This window comes from Lissotriton vulgaris, chromosome 6 (genome assembly GCF_964263255.1).
Source record: "Lissotriton vulgaris chromosome 6, aLisVul1.2, whole genome shotgun sequence".
NCBI lineage: Eukaryota > Metazoa > Chordata > Amphibia > Caudata > Salamandridae > Lissotriton > Lissotriton vulgaris.
The window spans coordinates 1,259,380,893-1,259,406,432 of NC_141694.1; the positions used below are offsets into that span (position 1 = coordinate 1,259,380,893).

The 25,540-nt window shown below is 49.5% G+C and overlaps 1 protein-coding gene across 1 annotated transcript in view; it reads left to right on the plus strand.

The window, feature by feature from the left end:
- Positions 1 to 6,780, plus strand: part of LOC147708726 (uncharacterized) — a 233,077-nt gene extending 226,297 nt beyond the window's left edge. Inside the window, exons 20-22 of the mRNA XM_086925772.1 lie at positions 1,584 to 1,673; positions 4,505 to 4,594; positions 6,688 to 6,780. Of these exons, the coding sequence (XP_086781898.1) occupies positions 1,584 to 1,673; positions 4,505 to 4,594; positions 6,688 to 6,780 (273 nt within the window). The remainder of the gene's footprint in view (positions 1 to 1,583; positions 1,674 to 4,504; positions 4,595 to 6,687) is intronic.
- Positions 6,781 to 25,540: the final 18,760 nt, after the last annotated feature.

Sequence of the window (25,540 nt, forward strand, 5' to 3'; positions counted from 1 at the left end):
AGAAGCAATCATCGATCATCTCACAAAGTTGTCAGACTTAAACATAAGCTGTCTTCCCACTTAGACGATCACCTGTAGGCTGCACACAGTAAAAAGCAAAATGTCTTTCATTGTGGAGCTAGAGAGACTGTATGTGTGTGGATAGAGGAGATTGCCCTTGAACTGAATCTTGCCTAATTCTTTTTTGGTATCTTCGCAGCAAGAACCCAGACCTGCCATACTTGAAGTGGAATAGACCAGGGGCCCGATGTATGACCTTTTTTAGCAGCCCCAAACGCGGAATCCGCCCGTTTGTGACCGTCAAAAAAGGTGGTGGTATGTACAAACGCTATTTTGCGAGTCAGTGACTCGCAAAATAGTGTTTGTAAGTTGCTATTAGGAAAGGGCATGCCAAGGGCGTCCCTTCCTAATAGCGAGTCATAATGGTATATACCATTGTTTTCCAACCACATTTGTGTTTGCAAAACACTTGAAGTTTACAGCCTACTTCAAGTAAGTGGTAAGCCACTCCCAAATGGACTGAATTTTGAAAAAAAGTTGCTTATTAAAAAGTCAAACACAGAAATTGGGGTCTGCTATCCCCAACAGACCACCATCCCTGTGTTTGCAGACCATACCCAATAATTCACAAAGTGCGACCTGCCTCTTGAATATTAATGAGGCAGGTACCTTGCGACCCAATCGAAAATCGCAAATAGTGTCACAGACACTGTTGTACATTACATTTTGTGAGTCACAAAACGTCGCAATTTGCGATTCGTTAAAGAGAATGGTCGTACATCTGGCCCCACAAGCCTTGTCCCTTATGATAGTGAAAGTCAAAGAATAAGTGAGAGGTAATCAGTGGATAGGGATTTAGCTTGTTTTTTAAATGTTTCCATGCTAGCTGTAATGGAATGTCCAAGATCAATATTGTTTTTACAATATTTCACCACTGGACATTCTAAAACCCCATTATCCCTCATCCCATCTGTTTTCCATAAGGGTAACTATCGAGTAATCAAAGAATCCAGTTTTAGGCACCCAGATCAGATTCCAAATCCATGGCCAACCTTAGCCACCTACAGTTGCCACATTGATGTCATCTCCATCCCTCCTAGCCCACTCTGGGTGCTTCATCTTTATGCCATGATTGCAAATGGTCAGGAATCTCCTCTTTCGTGTCTTTTCATCTGAACTCCTGCATCTTCTTTATGGTTCTCTGCACAGAAGGAAACAGTGTCTGAGTTTTCCTTACAAATAGCAAAGACGTATTTTGCTCGACCACTCCCTAGACACTTCAAAAACGCCATTTTCAGGTTTTATTCGATAGATGGGCATTCTAAAGCTTTCTTGCCATGCCTTAAAGCATCAGCCCTATGCACAGAAAACAGCTCTACGAAACTGAATTCCGTTTTCTACGTAATTATTCATTCCTCTCTGATAGTTTGAAGAATATGCTTTGGTCCCGAAGTACATCTGTAGGTTGTTATTTCGAAAGTAGATAACATTACAATAGGAGAACTACAGGCAGGTAAAAATAAAGGGCTCTGTTGTGGCTGTTGGGAGTTATCTTGCCTGATACTTTTTTGGGATCTTCGCAGTTGCCGGACTTACGCACCTCAGATGGAAAACAAGAGAGCAGCATCGCATTGGTGTGTCGCCTTATAAATCACACTTCAGGAAGGCAGAGGGTAAGTGATCAGTGGACAGACCCATGTGTGAGTGTTTCCTTTTTCCCCACCCAGTGCCTGCTGTTACAATTCTCTATCAGTGAATTGCCTTTAAATCTTCTGCAAACGTTTATACCCTCCCCCCAAATGATCAAATCTCTAAACTATTGCTTTCTCATTCTGAAAATGCCATTAAGCTCTAAGGGGAAAATCTACTTTTCATGCAGCGCAGTGTGACAAGCAAAGTTACTGTGGTGTGTTGTGTGGAAGGGAGAGAGCTGGCTAGTGTCACATCTACAAAGATGGTGCATTGCTGCTATTTTCTCAAGTTCTTGTTCTCCTTAAGGTTGCCTAGCACCATGCAGAAACTTTAGTACCAGAAGGTTTTGTACCGAAATGATAATCCTCCAGTACAAAATACTTTGCTTAGACTTACTTTTAAACTTTGCCACTTTGTACATGTTATTTATACACATGCAATGATCGGACAGTTTGGAGAAAAAATGAGTTCTCCTACTTTGTGCCTTTCTCATGGAGGCGTATTTTTTGAGTGTAAACCCCTGTCTACCTCTGTTAGTAGATGGGGCTCTGTGTTAAATTCCTTGGGTAATTACATGGGAATGCCCATGTACCACCCATGGAACACCCCATTGACATAAAGTAATGCAAAGTAACACAAACAGCTACTTTGCGATATTCTTAGTCAATCTTCCTCACAAATAAATGTTTGCACTGAAAATTGAAAACTTTATCAAGACTTTGTACCAGTGCTCATCTCTTTTTGTGACTTTGCACCAACACAAAGCCCTGATAAATCTGACCCTACATTCTTATTTTATCTAACTCAGACCGATGTCGTCTCCATCCACCTAGCCCTGGATAACCACTTAATGCTGACACCATGATTCTTGAAAAACGTTTATGTTTATTTGTTTAGTTAAGCACTCACTTCATGTCAACTGTTTCAAGGCTTCCGTAAGACACGTGTCGTATGGGGATGACTGTTATTTCATGACATTCTTATTGCTTTTAATTGTATTGATAAGTCGTTGTGCAAGCAATAATTTTTATCAAGGTTAATTTTGAATCCTAAAGGTCATGTTACTCATAATATTATTAGTGTGTGGGCGGAGGATATTGAAAAAGTGAAAGCCAGTGACTCTGAAGTGTTTTCTACAATTGGCTCCAGTAACCACCAAAAGGTTGATTGCTTAGAATCTTAGATGGTAAGCTGTTGGTGCATGATTGCATTCTGTAGGTATAAGGGTGTTGAGCCCTAAAGGCAGTTGAAGGTTAGGCAAAGTGAGACTATTTTATTGAGGCGTGATTGGTCTACGCTTTTGTATGTGAAAAAAGTGTGAATGGTGAACGTTGAACGGCAAGTTTCAGTTTTTCATAGTACTTTGGTTTGGCAGGGGGAGTGATGTACAGGAAATAGCCGTAGTCACATTTACTGATGTTTCTACCTCCAGAGGTGGTATTTGTTGGGATGAGGGGCAAGATTTTTTTGAGGAGCTATATTTAGTAGAAAGTGGTATTGACCACTGCTTCTGTCAGTTGAGAGTGGGGTTTGTGGCTATATAAAGACTATGACCCAGACTTTGGTTTTCATGGAACAATGTCTCCAAAGAAGGTTGGGAATCAGAGTGCCAGTATTTTATAAGGGAGATGTGGTGTCTCAGCACCTGGATTTCTATTTTGGAGCCAGGGTGTGTCAGGCTGCTCGGAGTCATCCACATCTGTATTGCTTTGAGGTCTTCTTTCACATTCATGAGCTGCTTCCTATGACCTGCAAGTAAATCTACAAGTCATCATCTTAGGAGTGGAAGGTAAGGCTGGGTCTTTTAGGTCAGAATGAAGGATGACGTAGTATTCTTCATGTGACCTCGCAGGGTGGGAGATTTCAAACAACTGGAGCGGAGTGGTCAATGATATGTGCAACAGACCGGTTATAGTGTAGCTGAATCTCACAAGCTGACCCAGATATCCACTGGTGCAGTTTCTGTTCTATGTTTTAAGCAGATTTATTGTAATGGAAAAATTAATTCCTTATTCATTTTAAATAATGGGAAAGGTTGTCAGTTTTTGCCCTCATATTTTGTTGCAGAGGGTGTTGCATTAACGAGCCCCCGGTTACTGAATGAGTCTTAATTTTCCTTGTTAGTGTGATTGCTTATGAATTATGTAAGATAATATCGCTCATGCATCAGAATGATCATTTCTGAAGGAGAAAAATCAATGGAAAGAGTTGTACACACTAAATATTGAAGGAAAACATGCAATTGCGCATGAGTAGGGCTTTCATTGCCTGTAAGGAAGAATACCATTCTACAGTGGTTCATTAGTGCCTAGGGTGTTATAAGTTTCAGTGTAAGCATGTAATTGGTTGGTGACAGCTTGTCCAGCAATGGTATCTTCCATCCCTTTAATTTCCAACTACTGGCCTACCCACACGGCTGGGTCCAAGCTGGGGTGGTGTGGTGACCAAAATAACGATCGATTTAACACAGATCTTTGTGACTAAGGGTGAATGTTTGCATTGTTCAACATTCCGTCCAACATTTGTTCCTTTTGCCTACCCAATTAAGCAGTTTTAGGAATGCTTATGTGCTAGAAACTCAACTGGCATTGTACAGATTTACTTCACTACATACAATCTAAAGTGGGTTCTGGAAACAAAATGGTAACAAAGAGTTTACAGGAGCTTACAATTCTTCTGCAGCTGATGCAGAGCAAACCGGGGAGACTAGAAAAAAGAGAAAGTGATGCTTGGGGTGGGTAACATGCCTATTGACAGGGGCACAATACTTTGACTGAGTGTTTCCCTCATTCTCTTTTTTGTGTCTTCACAGCACTCACTGTGGCATGGCACATCGGGAATGTTTCAGAGGAGCAGCCCTATACTTTTAAACCAGATCTATTACGTTTCTGAGAGAGAAAGGGTAAGCAACAGGGAATATCAATGGAGGGGTGTGAACCATTTAAGCAACACGGAATATCAATGGAGGGGTGTGAGCCATTTAAGCAACACGGAATATCAATGGAGGGGTGTGTGCCATTTAAGCAACACGGAATATCAATGGAGGGGTGTGAGCCATTTAAGCAACACGGAATATCAATGGAGGGGTGTGAGCCATATGGTTGAGTATTTATTTGACCCCCACATGCATGGTTTGTTGTTGTCCTTCAAAATGGGTGTCCAATATCCATCTGCATCCTATACTGCCTGCCCCTCCCCCTACAGAACTGATGTGTCTAATCTCAAAACTAAGGGGGTCATTATGATAGCGGATTTTCCGCATCCTCGGGGCCGGCGGAAGCCACCGCCGGCTCCGAGGATGCGGAAAATCCGCAGCGGACTGACCAAAGACCCACCGCCAGATTAGGATGGCTGGTGGGTCCTGGTTTCCGTCCGCAGCTTTTCCGCCGCGGTCGGATTACAACCGCGGCGGAAAAGCTCTAATATGGTGACGGTGTCTTCCAGACACCGTCCACCATATTAGGATGGCCAGTAAAGTATGCTTTTCCGCGGCGGGTTTTCCGCCGTGGAAAAGCATACGGAACTTCACTGCGGGGGCCCGTTGCGGGCCCCCTAGGTGAAGGGGGGGTGGGGGGTGCACATGGCGGGTACCTATGGTACCCCCCTGCATTTGCATGCAGAAAGCGGCAGGCACCGCGTGGTGCCTGCCTCTTTCTGCATGCAAATGCAATGCGTGCCTTTTTAACATTGCCGCGGGTGCAGCTTGAAGCTGCACCCGCGGCAATGTTAAAAATAGAGCATGTGACCGCCAGGGTGGCGGTCACATCCTAATTGCACAGGAGGGAACTCCGCATGTCATGCGGAGGTTCCCTCCTGCTCTGGGGTCGCGGACGGACGCAAGTCCGTCCACGATCATAATCGACCCCTAAAATGGCTCCATGACAATCCTGTTAACCTCATTGACATCTCCTCCATCCTTCCAAGCCCTGTGTAGTTAGCTGATCTTTACATCAGTTCTCGCCTTCCAGTGCCCACTTCTTCCCCATAAGCCCACATGATAGACAGATTTACTGACTTTGCAGGTTATGTTGAGGTTTGTGTCCATATTACAGATGGATCGGGAAACCTTATTTTACATATGTATTGTTTATACATCATTTAAAAAGCACCAGAGAAAGTTCAACTAATCTTAATCCATAATTGGCTTTTTGGAGAAAAAAAACTATTTCTACACTATCTGTGATACTACTGTAATAAACTATGGAGCAAAATGGCTTTGTCTCAAATATACTGCGATAATTTCCATTAAAAAAGTTGTGATAACATATGATCTTTACAAAGTGAAAAATTGTGTGGAATCAGTTTTCACTAGTGCAAATTTCTGTGGCATGGCACTGAGTCTTTAGCACTTTCTGAGATTAGAAAAAAAAGCTGCTGAATCGTGAGATCGGGTATCTCCGCCCATCCCAAACCTTTCAGGCCCTTATCACCCTGCCATTACCTTGTAACTCCCAAGAATCCTTGTTTCAGGCTTGACTAGCTACTCCAGAACAGGGCTTAGTCTTTGACTTCTGGGAAGCGTATTCCTGGTTTTATGTGGATAAACAAGAACTACAAATCCCAGAGTGGAAAGTCAAAACCCACACCATTGCAGTTAGTTAAGCATGGATCTGGGAAACTTGGCAAGGAGATCGGGAACCGTCGGGAGCTCGGCTGTGCAGGGTCTACACTGTAATAGCATAAGCTTTGGTCCTGAGTTATTGTGCAACTGAGCACTTCATAACGATCACAAGAATTCAGGACAAATGTTAACACTCATCCTGTTTTTTACTTGTGCCGGAGGTGTACTGAAAGCCACATTAGTTATAATACCTGTATGTATTGAATGCAGATAATGTAATCGTTCAATGCAGGTTATGAACCACTATTACTGTTTGGTCATGATTAGCTTATGTTTAGGGTTCAAGTTACCTATAAATGTAAACATGTTTTCCATTTTTCTTTAACTCCCAACTGAAATGTATATTTATATATGTGTATCTCTTTCTTTTCCAGGCAACACAGCCTTTTCTCCCCAAACTAGTCAACTTCTTGAAAAAGAATGCTACACAGATAACTAACACTATTGCCAATATTCTTTTCAGATAATAAAAATAAGACTGCCAAGTGCATATTGTAAAATAAGAAAGAATGTCAAGGACCTTATTGAAAAATAAAATAGTTTGTTGCTGTCTACATGTGATTTGTGCAGCAGATTCAATTTGGTGTATGACTTCATCTTGTGTCTTGTTGCCCACCCTAGCTGTGCACTGTACATACACTTACTGACAAAGTATTTGAATAACAGAGGAAGTTGATGAAAATTGTTTATGCTTTTGAAGAACACTTTTGGTTAAACTATTGTTCCTGATATTTGCCAGATCCAGTAAGTGGAATGACAGCCAAAAGGCTGGGCATAGTTCCTTCTAAAATGACATATATTGTGTACAAACTGTGCTAGGACAACAGAAGGTGGCTATCATTTGTTTGTGTGGCTATGTGCAGTCTACGGCTACTTCTAGTGTAGTACTCTTGCCTGAACCATGCTAACAAAATACCTCCACCAGGTGTTTTTTCTATTTCAGGCATGTCAGACTTTTTTGTGGGGCCTGATTAACGCGTTCCATGCGTCGGACGGCCCCCGGCTGTCACGTTGGGTGTGTGCGTCGGACGGCTGAGGGGGGTCCAATTACTGCACGCGTACAATACGCCTGCACAGTGGGGAAATTTGCACCGCAGCGAACGGGTTAAGCAAAATGAAGAGGAGCCCTTAGGACTAAGTTTAATTTTTTTTTTAAGTTTTACAAATCTGTACTACATAGATAGAACAAACCCCAGGATTGAAAGTAAATTGGGAGAAATTATTGATATTTCACTCACAACATCCACCACGACTACACAAACAGAATTCCCTTTAGTGTGGAACAATGAACCTAAGGATTCAGATACATACATACTCTGACGTGGTAATAAGAGAGAATTATGGGAAAGCAGTGCAGCTTTTGACAGAGGTGATAGAGAGCTGCATACGGTTACCCCTCTCATTGATGGGCCGAATAGCTCTCATGAAAATTATTTTCTTGTTTGTCAATATACCAATACTATTTTTAAAAACCGTGTTTTGCACCTTGCACACACATATGACTCACTTGGCCTGGGCTGGGAAATTGCTGTGCCTGGGATGGGGAACATTAACCCTCCCTTATATGATAGGTGGGCTGGATGCACCAGACCTTATAATATACTATAGGGCATCGCAGATCATACATGCATATTATTGGATTCATGGGCCACCAGTTCTCCCACACTTGTACTGGGAGAGGGAAGCAGCTGACTCGTTATCGCTCCCATGCTACCTGCTAAGCATAGCACAGCGTAACTTCAGCACAATTGACCCTATGGTCTACGCGTTACCTACTTAAGAAACGGCATATGAAAGGTGGATTCCGCTACTGTATTCGCCAAAGCTACCAATAGAGTGGTTCACATGGTTTACCTTAAGTGCAGATGGGGCAATAACGCGGACACTGCAAAGGGTAAAAATACACAACATGGGAGACTTCTTCAAAGATGGAATCCTGATAACCTGGGAAGTGGTCCAAGACTCGATACCTGAGGCAACTCTGATCACCAGATATAATTGCCATGGAACATATCAGTCACTGTAGGCGCTGTTGGGGTCAGACAGAGCAGAACTGCCTGAAAGAAAACACTGACATATTTGCTCCAGGCAACCTCCACGGGATTTCAACACTATATAAACTTATGCGACATAGTGATGATCCACCAAATAGAAAGGCACGGCGGGAATGGCAGGAGGACTTGGGCGTAATAATAACAGACAAGCAATGGACATGCTGGTGCTCAATCACTAAGAGCATATCGCAAAATGGCAGACATCACCTGGGGCACTTTAAATGTCTCAAAAGAGATGCAGCCTGAGAGGTGATGAGAAATGTGTAAGATGCGGTGTTGAGAATGCTGGGTTTGGCCATCTTGCTTGGTACTGTCCTGAGATACAAGCATTCTGGTTAAAAATGGCAAATGAGCTCCAGGGGATGGTGAGGCAACCAGTTCCAGACTCTCCAATGCTAGCCTTACTGGGTCGAGACTGCGACGTACCAAAACAACATAGAAGGTTTGCCAACAGGTCTGCTGTTGGCAAACAGACGAGTTGCGATGCACTGGATGAGAGGCCTGGTGCTGACAATCTCTGAATGGTATGCCGATATGACCTATTGTAATACCAATGCAGACATTTCTAACGCCTTGATGCTGATTCGTAGCAGACCATGTGACATATGGGTACCATTTAAGACTTACCTACACAGTAGAGCAGAAAACCGAAACAATAAGAATGTCCAGCAATCAGAAGAATAGGAATGGGATGGGGGAGGCAAGAATAATAGATAAGGTAATTGGGGGGGCATGCATGCTGCAATAGCAAGGCCACAGCAGTTCTAAGGCAGGAAGTTTTATCCCATTAAACAGATTGTTTAAGAGACCCAGGCATGCACTGATGATGTACAATACCTGATATAGTTACGAGATGCATATGTCAAGATTGGAGTTGCAACCCTAACAATGATTTTTCATGGATGCCTATTTATGTCCCCATGGAGAAATGTGCTACCCCTATGCCTCATGTAAATACATGCTTTATATTTATACTGTAAATGGTGTCAACAGCAACGAACTGTACTTTATTTGAAAATGATAAATATTTTTTTATTTTTTTTAAAAACATAGATATCACTAACTCAGCACAGCAAGCATCTGGCACCACTTAGTTGTATTAGCCATATTTGCTGCCTCGTAATTAATAAACAAAGCTAATACATCTCGTTTTTATAGGGTAATTATTCAGCAACTTGCTTTGCAACTCCTGGTTTGTAAAGAATAGTAAAAGAAATGTTATGTTATGTTATGTTATGTTATGGATATTTGTAGAGCGCATTGCTACCCGAAGGTGTCTCAGCACTAGCCGAGAGAGAGGCAGGTCACAGCAGCTTAGTAGGAGGGGTTTTGAAAAAAACTTTTCAGATGTTTATGGAAGGGAAGAAGATTTGGTTCAGATCGTAGGTGGAGAGAAAGCGTGTTCCAGAGCTTGGCGGACGTAAAGCAGAAGGAACGACTACTACTTCTTATCCTGTTGATTTTTGGGACCGCAGCTAGGTAGGGACTGGATGAACGAAGGAGTCTATTAGGCTGGTAAGGGAGACAATGGCTTGGACGATGGGGGGCCTTTCTTCCAGAAATATTTGTGGGCGTTACATAAAGACTTGAATTTTATTCTTTCCGCAACCGGGAGCCAGTGCAGGGTTTTCAGAGCAGGCCTTGAGGTTTGGCTGTTGGGAGTCACAAAAAGCATCCGTGCTGCACAATTCTAGATGGCTTGCAGTTTATTTGTGGTAGACCTAGGAGCTCCTAAATACAGAGCTTTTCCATAGTTGAGGCGAGAGAGGATTAAAGTCTAGACCATGAGTCTTCTTGCTGAAAAAGGGAGGAGCAGAAGGACTTTACCGAGCATCTGCAGGATGCCAAAGCAAGAGGCTGCCAGTTTAGTTGCCTGATGATCAAAAGTGAGTGACTGATCCAGCCACATGCTTAGACTTTTGATCTGATTTTTGGGTGTGAGTGGAGGGCCAAGAGAGCTTGGCCAAGCTAGGCCGATGCCAGAGATGGGTGAGTTGCCCAGCATCATAAGCTCTGTTTTATCTCCATTTAGTTAAAGGAAGGAGAGTGCCATCCATTTGGCGACTCTCTCCAGGCAGGGGCTTAGACTAGACAAGGTGGGTTCTGGGTTGTTTAGGGCCACCAATAACTTGGTGTCAACGTCTTTCCCGAAGGGGAGGACAATCTGTGCCAGTGGGCTCATGTAGACCTTGAACAACATCGGGTTCAGGGATGAGCCCTGAGGGACACCTCAGCCAAGTGGGTTTTGATCTGACGAGTTATCCCCTTCAAATACTTGAAAGCTCCTGTCCTTGAGAAAGGACTGTAGCCAGGTGATGGCACTACCTGATAGACCAACATTCTTCAATCTGTGGATCAGGATGTCGTAGTTAAACAGTGTTGAAGGCGGCACTGAGGTCCAAGAGGATGATGATTACAAAAAACAATTTGATGGACAGAATGTAGATCAATGTCTTACATTCACCCCAGTACAAGGATCTGGGCCTAAATCCATCGTTTTTTGCACTCCACACCACCCTGGGTTAGATAATGGCTTTATGCAAATCAGCTCTGACCCTGTGCCCTGTGGTGTGGAGTGCAAAAAACGATGGATTTAGGCCCAGATCCTTGTACTGGGGTGAATGTAAGACATTGATCTACATTCTGTCCATCAAATTGTTTTTTGTAATTTTCTCCCTGAGTGTACTGGGGTAGCTCAGACGTGGGTCCCAGAGCCTCCACACCACTGGAGTTAAGCTAGCCGGGCTGATGAGAGGTGTTACCTCGAAACCGGTCCGGTCCTCGGATGCTTGATTCCGGTCTGGGAAAGATATGGCTGTTGTAGTTCGGACTGGACTGTTCCCATGGGGCACAGGGTCAGAGCTGATTTGCATAAAGCCATTATCTGACCCAGGGTGGTGTGGAGTGCAAATAACGATGGATTTAGGCCCAGATCCTTGTACTGGGGTGAATGTAAGACATTGATCTACATTCTGTCCATCAAATTGTTTTTTGTAATTTTCTCCCTGAGTGTACTGGGGTAGCTCAGACGTGGGTCCCAGAGCCTCCACACCACTGGAGTCAAGCTAGCCGGGCTGATGAGAGGTGTTACCTCGAAACCGGTCCGGTCCTCGGATGCTTGATTCCGGTCTGGGAAAGATATGGCTGTTGAGGTTCGGACTGGACTGTTCCCATGGGGCACAGGGTCAGAGCTGATTTGCATAAAGCCATTATCTGACCCAGGGTGGTGTGGAGTGCAAAAAACGATGGATTTAGGCCCAGATCCTTGTACTGGGGTGAATGTAAGACATTGATCTACATTCTGTCCATCAAATTGTTTTTTGTAATTTTCTCCAAGAGGATGATGGCCGCCGATTCTCCTTTGCTAGAATAATTTTGGCCTTTTCAACCACTAGGAGTAATGCAGTTTCAGTCCTGTGTTGGGGGAGAAATCCAGTTTGAGATGGTGGAGTATATTATTAGATTCAAGAAAAGCAGAGATAACTGAGTTAACGTGCTTTTCTAGCATTTTGCTGATCCCGAGAAGAAGAGAAATAGGGCAATCATTTCCAAGTGTATCAGGGTCAAGATGGGTTTCTTCAATAGTGCTCTAACCATGGCATGTTTCCAGGGTGGGATACTAATCTAGTTGAAATGGAGGAGTTTATCAGCTTCAGCAACACTCGGACGATTGTATCCCCAGCTTTACTAAAAAATTGTGAGGTGCTGGGTCATTGTGAGAGCCAGATTTTACTGAAGCACATGTTTTTACTAGGGTGTCCATGTCTATAAGGGGAATTTCCCTGAGACAGTGCTCACCAGATATTGAGTGCTCCGTAAGCTGATGATTGATGGATGGGCCGGGGGGAGAAGGAACTGTAGATATCCTAGAGCTTATTTGAGAAGAACTCTGCAAGCTTGTCACAGCGTGCGTTTGAGCTGTCTGGTGGAATATCCCTGACTGTTAGTTTTTGAAGATGCTTGCGATCTTACAAATTTCACGTGGGGCGTTTGAGGTGGAGTTGATTCTTTCCTCATAGTATAGTGCTTGTGCCTCCTTCACTTTGGATTGGTAAATTTTAATGGAGTGCATGTAGATCTGTTTGCTTGTTGTATCGTAATTTCTTCTCCATTTCCTCTCAAGTTTTTTGCAGATTTGTTTATACTCATGCAGTGTAGAGGAGTACCATGGAGAGGGGTTGTTCCTGTTTTTTTTTAATGGATAGGTTTCTTAAGTATAACTAGGTCAAGAGAGGAGTTGATTCATTGGTTAAATTGGTCATTTGCAACCGTGGGGCAGGGATCTAGAGTAGGTATGTAATTTATCAGAGCTGAATTCCAGGAGTCCAATGGGATGTTGGAACAGGAACTTTTCCCAATACTGGTCGTGCCAATATTAGTGTGGGGGGTTGATATATCCCAAGAGAAGGGGACCAGGAAGTGGTCGGACCATTGTACTTGGACTGGATCTGCGACTGAAAGTTCATTGCAGTTGGAGAAAATGGGAACTAGAAGATGCCCTTTTTCATGGGTGAGGATTGTAACATTTTGCTTTATCCAGAGAGCCAACAGATTTTGGATTAGTTCAGTCGCTACAGGGTCTGAGGGGTCATCGAAATGCAAACTGAGATCCCCCAGTATAGTAAAGTTAGAAGGGGAGCTTACCAGGTTAGCACCAGCTTCTGGCAGGATTCTAAACAGTTGTCCATGGGGACCGGGGCGGTATATAAGGATACCTGAGAAGGTATGAGTTGAAGTGAGATGGAGAAGGAGTCGTTCTCACAGACAGGAAGGATATTGGGGTTAATGCTGAATTTAAACCTTCTTTTAGAATAATGGCAATGCCTCCTCCCCTCCCTGTTCCCGATCTTTCCTCTGGATATGATAAACCGGTAGAAGACATTGGACTAGATCAGGTTCTGACTCAGTGTTGAGCCAGGTTTCCGTAAGAAATAGGCCGTCAGGAAATTCCTCTTGGAACAAGATAGAGATTTGCTTGCCATGTTTGGATAAGGATCTGCAATTAAGAGATATCATTTTGTAGACTAAGGAGGAGGCAGGGACCCGGCGGGGTTTAGGTGGAGGAGATAAAGAATAAGAACATTGAGGACAAGTCAAGATGTCCATAAGTGAACGAATGGCGTGAAGGCAATTCTTACTGGGAGACATCCTCAATCTCATAAGTAACTCTGAGGAGTATATGTGGCAGTGAGGACTAAAACCGGCAGGGGGGTGGCCCTTGCCCCCAGCTGGATGCGGACAGGTGCAGACGGGCCTATCTTTGGCGCACCCGCTGTGCACGTTTGCTGTGTGTCAGCGCCATCGGCTAAGTTTATGCCAAGAAGCCCTGATGGGAGTTGGAGGAAGACTAGAGCATCTCACCTCCAAAATGGCCTCCATGTAGTGGCCGAAGGGAAGTGGGAGGAACCCACTTCCTGGAAAGAAAGAGAGAACAACTTCCTCCACTCAAACAGCAGCCTAGCTGCTGCGGTGGATCGGAGAGTGGAGCAACAGGGGACCGATGAAAGAGGTGAGCAGGTTAAAGTGCATGCGGCAGGGAAACAAACAGATTTAAATTTAAATAAAGCTAACAGTTACCCCCAGTAATTGCTAGAAAGACAAGGTAAAAACAGGATAAAACAAGTTTTTAGCGCGTTCAAAACCGGAACAAATGACACCAGCAGCACTCTGGGCACCACCTTCTCTAACCTTATTCTGACAGTGGGAGAGCGAGAGAGGGTTGGTGGGTTGTTTGAGATGTACGCTTTGAATGGTAATGGAATGCTGTTGCAATCAGATGTCTCTCTGTTTTGTTTCCTTGATTGTGTGTGCCATACTGCATACTCTAGTGTTGCTTTAATCTTACCTCTGAACGATGAGAGTTACATTAATATATGTACCCGTTGTACTGTGCATTTTGGTTTCCTTGTAATCAAAATAAAAAGATTTTAAACAAAATAAAAGAGAACATAAAACATTGGAGGAAAAGCTCATTCTTGTCTTAAGGTATCTCAGAACTGAATTAATTATTTAAAATCTGTATAAATGTCATGGTTTATTTTTAGAATTCCACACAGAAAAATCAACACAATTTAAAATCTTATTGCATATGACCAGCTTCAAGGAAAAGTTAAATCAATCAATCAATCAATTGTTGGAAAGGGTACCTTAGGACTGGCCGAGCGAGGTCGAGAGGCCTCCTGGCGAGGTTCCTCTCCTAGGATCGTACAGACGAGCAATCACCCCCCCTACAGATGGACACCACACAAAGATAGGTTCTTAACATTTTTATCAATACTTTAAGGCAGGTTATCGTAACGATTCAGGGATACGTGGATCCAGGGATCCTTTCCAGCTTAGTCTCTGAGGGAAGGGGGTAGCGGGACAGTCTTGGTACCAGCCGGGTACAGGGATACCCGGCGCTCAGCTCTCAATCCTCGAGCTGGGGGGGTTCTTCGGTATGGGCCGCGGCAGCGCCAGCAGGGCTCTCGAGATGGTTTCACGAAGATGGGCCGTGGCAGCGCCAGCAGGGCTCCAGAGATGGTTTCACGAAGATGGGCCGCGGCAGCGCCAGCAGGGCTCCAGAGATGGTTTCACGAAGATGGGCCGCGGCAGCGCCAGCAGGGCTCCAGAGATGGTTTCACGAAGATGGGCCGCGGCAGCGCCAGCAGGTCTCCAAGGTGGTTAGGGGTTCCACGCGGATGAGTTCGTCTCGGTGTCTCTCAACTCCAGGATACAACTGCCGACCTGCTCTGGAGCTGCCCCAGTTATAGGTCTGGCGTCCTTTGATGTCCGGATCCTCGCACCTGGAGGTCGGAGGGGCCGGGATGTGCGTGTCCAGACACCCAGCAGGGGGTGGAGCCAGAGCCCAGGGAGGCTGGGGGGCGATCGAAACCAGGCGTCGGGGGACGGTTGGAGGACCATCGAAACTCTTTCCCCCATTGATCGGTCAAGTGGTCTCTTTACCACCTGGTCGAATGGTGGTGCCTCTATGTCGGGGCTTCGCTGGGTCTGCGGCTGTGGTCGGGCCGAGGCCACAAGGCCTGGTCGTGGAGGGCCCAAGATGGAGTCTGGGTCTGAGATGGTGGTCCGGAATAGGGTTCGGACCAGCCGAGGGTTTTGAGGAGAGGTCTCTGAGTTCCAACGGAGGAGAGCTGGTGGCTGCCCGGAGGGGCTGCTCTCGTGGAGGGTGGATGTGCTGCTCTCGGCCGGGGAACAGGGGTCGAGGTAGTCCGGGACCCGCCATGTGGGAGAAGGGGGACCACGCCACGAGGCCGGGTCCAACACACGTCCCCCCCAGCTGAAGGCAGGGAGAGTCACCCATCCTCTTGGGTATTCTCCTCGCCGAGGCGGAAGAAGCGGGACAGGCCGTCTGCGTTGGCGTGGTCGTTGCCTGGGCGATGCTCCACAGTGAAGTCCATCCCTTGTAGGGAGATGGACCACCGCAACAACTTCGGATTCTCCCCTCGCATCTGCATCAGCCACCGCAGAGGTCGGTGGTCGGTTTGTACCCGGAAGTGGGTGCCGAAGAGATAGGGCCGGAGCTTCTTGAGGGCCCATACCACGGTGAAGGCCTCCCGCTCAATGGTGCTCCAGCGCTGTTCTCGGGCCAGCAGACGTCGGCTAATGAAGGCCACCGGCTGATCAATTCCCTCGGTGTTGACTTAGGAGAGAACTGCCCCAACACCGTGATCGGAGGCATCTGTTTGCACTATGAATTCCCGGCTGTAATCGGGGGCTTGGAGCACGGGGGCGGTGCACATCGCTGTCTTGAGGGTCTCAAAGGCGGTCTGACACTCGGGTGTCCAGTGCACCTTCTGTGGTTGTCTCTTGGAAGTGAGTTCCGTGAGGGGGCCCACAACACTGCCATAGTCTTTTATGAAGCGCCGGTAATATCCAGTGAGCGCCAGGAAGGCTCGGACCTCCGTCTGGGTGACTGGGGGCTCCCAGGCCATGATGGCGTCGATCTTGGGTTGGAGGGGGGCCACCTGGCCACTTCCCACTTGGTGCCCCAGGTAGGCCACAGAACTTTGGCCGATCTGGCACTTGCTGGCTTTTATTGTTTATCTGGCCCGGCGGAGGGCGGCCAGGACCTCCCGGAGGTGTTGGAGGTGTTCAGCCCAGTGGAGGCTGTACACCGCGATATCGTCCAGGTAGGCGGCGCTGAACTCCTCGAGTCCCGCCAGCACCTTATTCACCAGTCTCTGGAACGTGGCGGGGGCGTTTTTCATCCCGAAGGGCATTACCCTGAAGTGGTAGTGGCCATCGGGGGTGGAGAAAGCTGATCGCTCCTGGGCACCTGGAGTGAGTCCGATCTGCCAGTAGCCCGCGGTCAGGTCGAAGGTGCTCAGGTAACGGGCCGCCCCCAGGCGGTCGATCAGTTCATCAGCACGGGGGATGGGGTGAGCATCTGTTCTGGTGACGGCGTTCAGACCCCGGTAGTCCACACAAAACCTGAGTTCGGGGGCGACGCCAGGGGCGGCGGCCTTGGGGACCAGGACAACAGAACTGGCCCATGGACTGTCGGAGGGCTCGACCGCCCCCAGAGCCAGCATTTTGGACACTTCTGACTGGATGCAGGCTCGCACTCGATCAGGAACTCGGTAGGCCCGGTGCCGCACAGGCGGGCTATCCCTGGTGTCGACATCGTGGAGGCACCAAGGGGTAACCCCGGGGGTGAGAGAGAATAGGCAAATTGTCTCAATAGTTCTTGGCAATCTTGGCGTTGTTCTGGGGTCAGGGTGGAAGAGAGGTTGACTCCTTCCACGGAGCCGTCTTTTTCGAGGGTATTCAGGAGGTCTGGTAGGGGCTCGGAGCCATCTTCAGCACCACTGTCGGTAGCCATCAGGAGGCTAAGTTCTGAGCGGACAAAGTGAGGCTTGAGTCTGTTGGCGTGGAGGACCCGGAGGGGGTTCCTAGGGGACTCCATGTCCACTAGGTAGGTGACGGGGCTCTTGCGCTCCACCACCTTGAAGGGCCCAGTCCATTTGTCCTGGAGGGCACATGGTTCAACCGGGGACATGACCCAGACCTGCTGTCCCGGCTCGAACTCAATGGACGAGGCGTTTTGATCATACCAACGTTTCATGTCTTCTTGACTGGCTTCGAGGTTGGCCTTGGCAAGTTCTCGGAACAGCCTAGTCTGGTTCCGGAGGGTCAGGAGGTACCGGTACACATCAGGGGGAGCATCTTGGGCGGTCACCTCCCATCCTTCTTTGACCAAGCTTAGGGGACCCCGGACGGGGTGCCCGTACAATAGTTCGTAGGGGCTGAACCCCAGAGACTTCTGGGGGACCTCCCGATAGGCGAAGAGGAGGCAGGGCAGCAACACGTCCCATTGGTGTCGTAAGGGCTCCTCTAGGCCCATGATCATCCCCTTGAGGGTGCGATTGAAGCGCTCTACCAGTCCGTTCCCTTGGGGGTGGTATGGGGTCGTAAATTTGTACGTGACCCCGCATTGCTGCCATAGAGACTTCATGTATCGGGAGATGAAGTTCGTACCCCGATCACTGACGACTTCTCGGGGGAAGCCCACCCGGGAGAAGATCCCCATCAAGGCCCGGCCCACCACGGGAGCTGTCACGGTCCAGAGAGGGATGGCTTCGGGATAGCGGGTGGCATGGTCTACCAGGACAAGGATGAACCGGTGACTTTGTGATGTCCGGGGCTCCAGGGGCCCCACGATGTCGATTCCCACCCACTCGAAGGGAGTGTTGACGACTGGGAAAGATTGCAGGGGGACTTTTAGTTTTCCGCCGCTCTTCCCGCTGGCTTGGCAGGTGGGGCAAGTTCGGCAGTGGTTGATCACATCGTTCCTCCTCTTGGGCCAGTAGAAGTGGGTCACCAGGTGGCTGTAAGTTTTGTCCTGCCCCAGGTGCCCGGCGAGGGGCACATCATGTGCCAGGTTCAGGAGGAAGTCTCTGAATCGGAGGGGGACTACCAGCACCCGGCTGGCCCCTAGCTCGACAATCTTCTGCTCGCTGTAGAGTAGCTCATTGTCCCAATAGACCCAGTGTGCCCCCGAGGCATCCCCTGTGCTCTGGGCTGCGGCTTGCTGTCGGATCCCCTCGAGGGAGGGACACGTTTTTTTTTCTTGACGGAACTGTTCTCGAGTGGGGCCACCTTCTTGGCGCCACTGGGCCAGTTCCGGGAGGTCGCTGAGTGGGGCAACTTCTTCACAGTTGGGCCCCGGTGGACCGGGTTCAGGGTCGGTGTCTTCGGCGACGACGGGTGGTGGAGGCTCGGGCCACTCTGGTTCTTCGGTGGCGGTGATGGCTCGGGCGGCCATGGATCAGGTTGTCGCACAAACCCATTCAGGAAGGCCAAGCATCCCCAGGTGCTCCCTCCGCTCGACGTCAGCCCAGAGGGAACTCTCAAGGTCGTTCCCGAGGAGGCAGTCTACGGGGGCATCGTCTCGGACAGTCACTTTCAGCATGCCTGACACTCCTCCCCACTCAAAGGGGACGCTGGCCATCTGGCACAGGCTCTCAGAATTATCCGCGGACCGTACTGGGCACAGTACATTGGGCAAAATTTGATCCGGGGTCACCAGGTGGCAACGGACAGCCGTCACACTGGCCCCTGTGTCGCGGAGGGCTTCGGCCCTGTGTCCATTAATGGTGACCCACTGGCTGTACTTCTGGGTGTTGGCCAGGATTGGGGCCCGGGGGACCATGTCTCTTTCTCCCAGACATACCAGGGACATGGCAGCCGGCTCCCACTCGGTCTGGTCTTGTTCATAGTCTTCTGCTTCTTCTTCGCCCTGCTCCTCCCCCAGGGAGGCGGCGGCGATCTGGCGGTTTTGCGAACCCGTGGGGTGGGATGGCTGGTTTCTGGGACAGTTGGGGTCATTGGCGTAATGACCAGGTCGCTGGCATTTGTGGCAGATGATGTTTGAGCGGGGCCCCGGCCGTGCAGGGGGGGCTCCTCTTCCGGCCAGGGGAAGGGAAGTGTTGGTGGGGGGCACCGTGGTGAAGTCCCTGCCCCGGCCCTGGCCTCCTCCTCCTCCGCCTCGCTGATGGTGGGACCGCTGGTAAGCTCGGCCTTGGTCGCCCATCCTGTTCCGGGGGACCCGGGTGCTCTCCCACCGATCAGCTTCGATGGCGAGTTTACGGGGCTCGGTCAGTTTGCTGTCGAGGAGATGCTGCCTGAGTTCGACGAAACAGTTGTTGGAGAGGTGTTCCCATACAATGAGGTTGAACAACTGTTCGTAGGTGGTGACTTGGCTGCCCTTGATCCACCCCTCTAAGGCTCTACTATAGAAGTTCACATATTCCACCCAGGTGGTACCGGGGATCCTCTTGCAGTCTCGGAATTGCTGCCGGTACATCTCGGGGGTGAGCCCATAGCGAGTGAGGAGGGCAGCTTTCATGTGTTCGTATGAGGTCATCTCGGCGTCAGGGAGCTGTAGCAGGGCGTCTCTCCCCTCATTGACGAACCTCCCCCACAACCCCGCACCCCAGTCTTTTTTCGGTACTCGTGGGAGGTCATGGCTACCTCGTAGACCTTAAACCATTGCTGGATGTCGTCGTTTTTATAGTACTCTCGACGACATCTTTGGGGATGTGGACCTTGGTTTCTGTAGTGGGAGGGGGGCTCCGGCTCCCGGAGACGCCGGTGTCCCCGTTTTTTGCCTTGATCTCCAGTTCTTTCATGCCGCGCTCGTGCTCGTACGCGAGCTTCTTCTCCTCCAACTCTCTTGGCCTTCTTTTCTCTTCCAGGTCTCCCTTTAGCCGTAGTTGCTCAAGGGCTATCTTCTTTTCAGCCAGTTGCAGTTCCCCATCTAAGCGGGGTCTAGCCAGGTATAATTCGTGGAGCCGGCTTCTTTCTCGTTCTCGGGCATCCTCGGGGGAGAGGCCCGTGTTTCTCTCCTCCGCTGGGGTTGCGGTGTTCTCGGGGTGCAGATCGGTGACTGTGATGCCTTCGTTTTGGGGTGGCGACGCTCCTGTCTCCACCCAGGTCTGCAGAGCCTGCTTGAGATCGTCTTTGGTGCTTAGTCCTGTGGTAGCGATACCCAAGTCTTTGCAGAATTGCTTCAATTCTTTGTGGCTATAATCTTCTAGTCGTTCCATCTGGAACTCTGCGGTTGGTCCGGTTTCTTTAGTCGTCATGGTTGTCGTGTTTCTGTTCATAGTGGGGCGAGTTACTCTCTGTACAATCTGCGTCGGCTCGGATCGCACCGCCTGCCACCAATGTTGGAAAGGGTACCTTAGGACTGGCCGAGCGAGGTCGAGAGGACTCCTGGCGAGGTTCCTCTCCTAGGATCGTACAGACGAGCAATCACCCCCCCTACAGATGCACACCACACAAAGATAGGTTCTTAACGTTTTTATCAATACTTTAAGGCAGGTTATCGTAACGATTCAGGGATACGTGGATCCAGGGATCCTTTCCAGCTTAGTCTCTGACGGAAGGGGATAGCGGGACAGTCTTGGTACCAGCCGGGTACAGGGATACCCTGCGCTCAGCTCTCAATCCTCGAGCTGGGGGGTTCTTCGGTATGGGCGTGGCAGCGCCAGCAGGGCTCTCCAGATGGTTTCACGAAGATGGGCCGCGGCAGCGCCAGCAGGGCTCCAGAGATGGTTTCACGAAGATGGGCCGCTGCAGCGTCAGCAGGGCTCCAGAGATGGTTTCATGAAGATGGGCCGCGGCAGCGCCAGCAGGGCTCCAGAGATGGATTCACGAAGATGGGCTGCGGCAGCCAGCAGGGCTCCAGAGATGGTTTCACGAAGATGGGCCGCGGCAGCGCCAGCAGGGCTCCAAGGTGGTTAAGGGTTCCACGCGGATGAGTTCGTCCCGGTGTCTCTCGACTCCAGGATACAACTGCCGACCTGCTCTGGAGCTGCCCCAGTTATAGGTCTAGCGTCCTTTGATGTCCGGACCCTCGCACCTGGAGGTCGGAGGGGCCGGGATGTGCGTGTCCAGACACCCAGCAGGGGGGTGGAGCTAGCGCCCAGGGAGGCTGGGGGGTGATCGAAACCAGGCGTCGTGGGACGGTTGGAGGACCATCGAAACTCTTTCCCCCATTGATCCGTCAAGTGGTCTCTTTACCCCCTGGTCGAATGGTGGTGCCTCTATGTCGGCGCTTCGCTGGGTCTGCGGCTGGGGTCGGGCGGAGGCCACGAGGCCTGGTCTTGGAGGGCCCAAGATGGAGTCAGGGTCTGAGATGGTGGTCCGGGATAGGGTTCGGACCAGCCGAGTGTGTTGAGGAGAGGTCGCCGAGTTCCAACGGAGGAGAGCTGGTGGCTGCCCGGAGGGGCTGCTCTCGTGGAGGGTGGATGGTGCTGCTCTCGGCCGGGGATCAGGGGTCGAGGTAGTGCGGGACCCACCATGTGGGAGAAGGGGGACCACGCCACAAGGCCGGGTCCAACATCAATCAATCAATCAATCAATCAGGGCTTTGAATAGCATGGCTATTCTCCCATGAGGGTCTCAAGGCGCTGGGGTAGTGAGGCTGCTGGTCGGATAGGTGGTGGATCATTCGAAGAGCCAGGTCTTCAGGGCATTCTGGAATTGGGTCAACGACGCAGATTTCCTGAGGTGGAGGGGCAGGGTGGTCCAGGTCTTGGCAGTGAGGTAGGAGGACTACCTTCCTCTGATTCTGGTGTTGTGGATCCTGGGGACAGAGGCATGGGCGAGTTGGGAGGATCTGATTTGTCTGGCAGGTATGTGGAATGTGAGTCGTGTAGAGCTTTGTAGGTGTGAGTGAGGAGCTTTAGTGTGGTTCTCTTGTTGGGAGCCAGTGCACTTGTCAGAGGTGTTGTGTGATTTAGCTGTGGTGGGGGATATCGAGTACCAGTCTAGCTGTGGTGTTTTGGACGTTCTGCAGTTTCTTGAGCGGTTTCTGGGCGACGCCAGCATAGAGTGCGTTTCCATAGTCGAGTCTGCTGGCGATGAGTGCGTGGGGGACTATCTTTCTGGATTCTGTGGGGATCCATCTGAATGTCTTTCGTTTAGAAGCAGGCTAAGGAGACTGCGTTGATTTGGCGGTTCATGGTGAGCAATGAGTCCAGTATGATGCTGAGGCTGCGTGCATGGTCTGTCAGGTGGGGGGAATTCCCAGAGCGGGTGGCCACCAGGAGTCATCCCTAGCTGAAGGCCTGGGTCCCAGGATGAGCACTTTGCCTAGGCCGAGTTGAGCTTGAGGCAGTTATCTTTCATCCAGGTAGCAGCTGCCTTCATTCCACAGTGGAAGTTTGTTTTTGCGGTTGTGGGTTTGTTGGTGAGGGAGAGGATCAGCTGGGAGTCATTGGCGTATGAGACGATGTTGAGTCCGTTGGATTCTGACAATGGCTTCAGGAGGACCATGTAGATGTTGAAGAGGGTGGGGCTCAGGGACAAACCCTGAGGCATCCACAGCTGAACTCAGTTGGTTCTGAGAGGTTGTAGTCTGACTCACTGAGTCCAGCCGGTGAGGAAGGAATGGATCCAGTCCAGAGCCTTGTCGCGGATGTCGGCGCTGTGGAGTCTCGTGATTAGGGTGCAGCGGGAGAAGTTGTTAAAGACAGCCAAGAGATCTAGTAGGATGAGGGCTGAGGTCTCGCCCCGGTCGAGGAGGGAGCAGATGTCATCATTGGCGGTGAGGAGTGCAGTCTCCGTGCATTGATTGCTTCAGAAGCCAGATTGGGAGGTGTCCAGGATGTGACTCACTTCGATGAACGCGACAGTTAGGCGTTGATGGCCTTCTCGATGACCTTTGCTGGGAAGGGGATGAGGGTGATGAGTCTGAAGTTCTTGAAGTCTGTCGGGTCAGAGGACGGCTTCTTCAGCAGGGGATTGATCTCAACGTGTTTTCAGTCATCAGGGAAGGAGGTGGTTTTGCTGGAACAGTTGATGGTGCTGTAAAGCTCGGGGGAGATGCGGCAGCTGCACTGTGAAAGATGTGGTAGGGGGAAGGATCCATCAGGGCTCCTGAGTGGATGCTCTTCATGGTCTTGAGCATGTCCTCTGTTGTGAGGGGGGTCCAGCATGGTCTGTTAGGGTGCGGCTTGGTTGTATGCAATGGTGGTGGGCGTAGTGCCTGGGTCTAGGGTGTCAAAGCTGTCGCAGATCTTCCTAATCTTGTAGTGGAAGAAGGTGCCAGTTTGTTGCAGAGGTCTTGGGATGAGAGAACATCTGTGGTTTCACTTTTGGGCATGTTGAACTCCTTAACGATGGCGAAGAGTTCTTTGCTGTTGTGTGCATTGGCAATGGACCTGTCTTGGAGGACCGTTTTCTTTGTGGTTTTCAGGAGGCGATGGTGTGTGTTGATGGAGGGTTTGAAGGTTGCATGAGTTTCTGGGGTTTTGTTGTTCCTCCATCTCTTCTCAAGTTGTCTGCTAGTGCGTCTAAACTCGTGGAGGGTGGGTGTGAACCAGCTGGCCTTCCTGAAGTGTTGCTTACCTGGTCTTTTCTTGAGCGATGCTACGGTGTCAGCGGTGGAGGTTGTGTGCTGCCGAGTTGGCGTCCGTTGGTGGAATGGTTGTGCTGAGGGAGTTGATGAGAAGTTCTTCGGTGGCCTTGATCCAACTGTGGCGGAGGGGTGATGATGATTGTGGTGTGTGGTTGGCATGGTGAAGGCGAGATGCACGCAGTGATGTTCAGTCCTGGAGAGTTTGGTTGTGTGGTTGTAGCTGATATTCTCACAGGTGGAGAAGACGGGGTCGAGGTGTGTCCAGCTGTGTGCGTCGGTGCTGTGACTAGCTGCTTAAGTAAAATATTGTGGAGGTTCTCCACTAGGAAGTCAGTGGTCTGGTCACTGGGGTTGTCCATGTGGAGGTTGAGATCTCCGAGTAGGATGTAGTCTGTGTATGCGAGAGCCTGGGGTGCTGATGAGGTCTACGAAATCGTTGGTGAAGTGGGGTCAGGGGGCCTGTAGGCAACGGTGCAGCGGAGGGTGGTGTTGTAGTTGGTCTGGATTTGGAAGTGGAGGTGTTCCATGGTTGATGTTGTGTTGTTGGAGTGCGTGGTCCTTGTGGGTGATTTTGTAGCCTTTGGGGATGGCAATGACGATGTCTGGTCCGAGAAGCAGGGGTTGGTCCAGATTTCCGTGAAGAAAGTGATGTCAGGAGAGGTGGCGTCAAGGAGGTCCCAAATTTTTGTGGTGTATTTATGGAGGGACCCCACGTTGAGAAGGATGTAGTTGAGCCGGACGGGGCGCTTTTGTTTGGCTGAGTGGCGAGAGGCGCTGGCATGTTGGCATTGCTGAAGGTGTGGTTTCAGTTCCAACAGGAGAAGGGTCCAAGGGTCTTCTTCAGTGATGTTAGATGGTGAGTGGAGTGGCGTCCCGGGTTGAGGTCAAGGAGGGCCCTGGCTTCGTAGCGGTGAAATGCCAGAGAAGTAGGGTCCATGTAGCTGGGCGTGTTCTAGGACCAGACGGGCCTAGAATGGCTTGTCGTTGGCACGCCAAAGCGGCAAGGCTCTGCACAGCTGCGCAGCAGCAGCCATTAAGTAGTGCTAGTGGACGGGCTGGACAGCTGGGAGGCAGGAAGGAACACTAGAGGGAGGCTGGGACGCGGGTGATCGCAGCAGCAGGGGACAGAAATAAGGAGCATAAAAGGAAAAGCCAAAAGGCAGAGGCAGTAAAACAAAAAGAGAAAAGCAGAAAGAGGGACAGAAACAGCAGCAAAAGAGGCAGAAGGGCAGTCAAGCCGCAGAGCAGTGACACTCTACCACTGGACCACCAGAGATGAGGGGCAGTCAGGAGCCTGGGGATAGAGGAAGGCCTTGAACTCCTGGCCTCTGGATCAGTAGCAGCAGTAGATGGGGACAGCAGCAGCTGCTACCAGACGGCTTTGCGCTGTGGGAGGAGCAAGTCCACTAAAGGATAGATGCAGGTAATTAATCGAAAATAACAGCTATTTGGGGAAGTGTCAGTATTTAAAACAAAATGCTTGCCATTAATGACTAGGAAATGGAACAAATGCTTCAGCCATTTTATGCTGTGCAACAATCTGAAAAACATACATAATAGCCTCTGGCAGAAGACTATAGTCACTTGTCTGTCTAAAACATTGCTGAATGGGTGCAGCTGTCTCACCCTCCACATAGCCATAATTCTGCGTGTGTGTGCTATGGCCCTTGATGCAACATATGAAAGGTTAGAGATAAAAGAAAAACTAGTATCATAATGTCTGCCCTGTAACCAAATCTGGCAAAAATATACCTGTTGCTGTGCTTTTACAAACGAGGGAAGTGGTGGAAAGCAACATGGGGA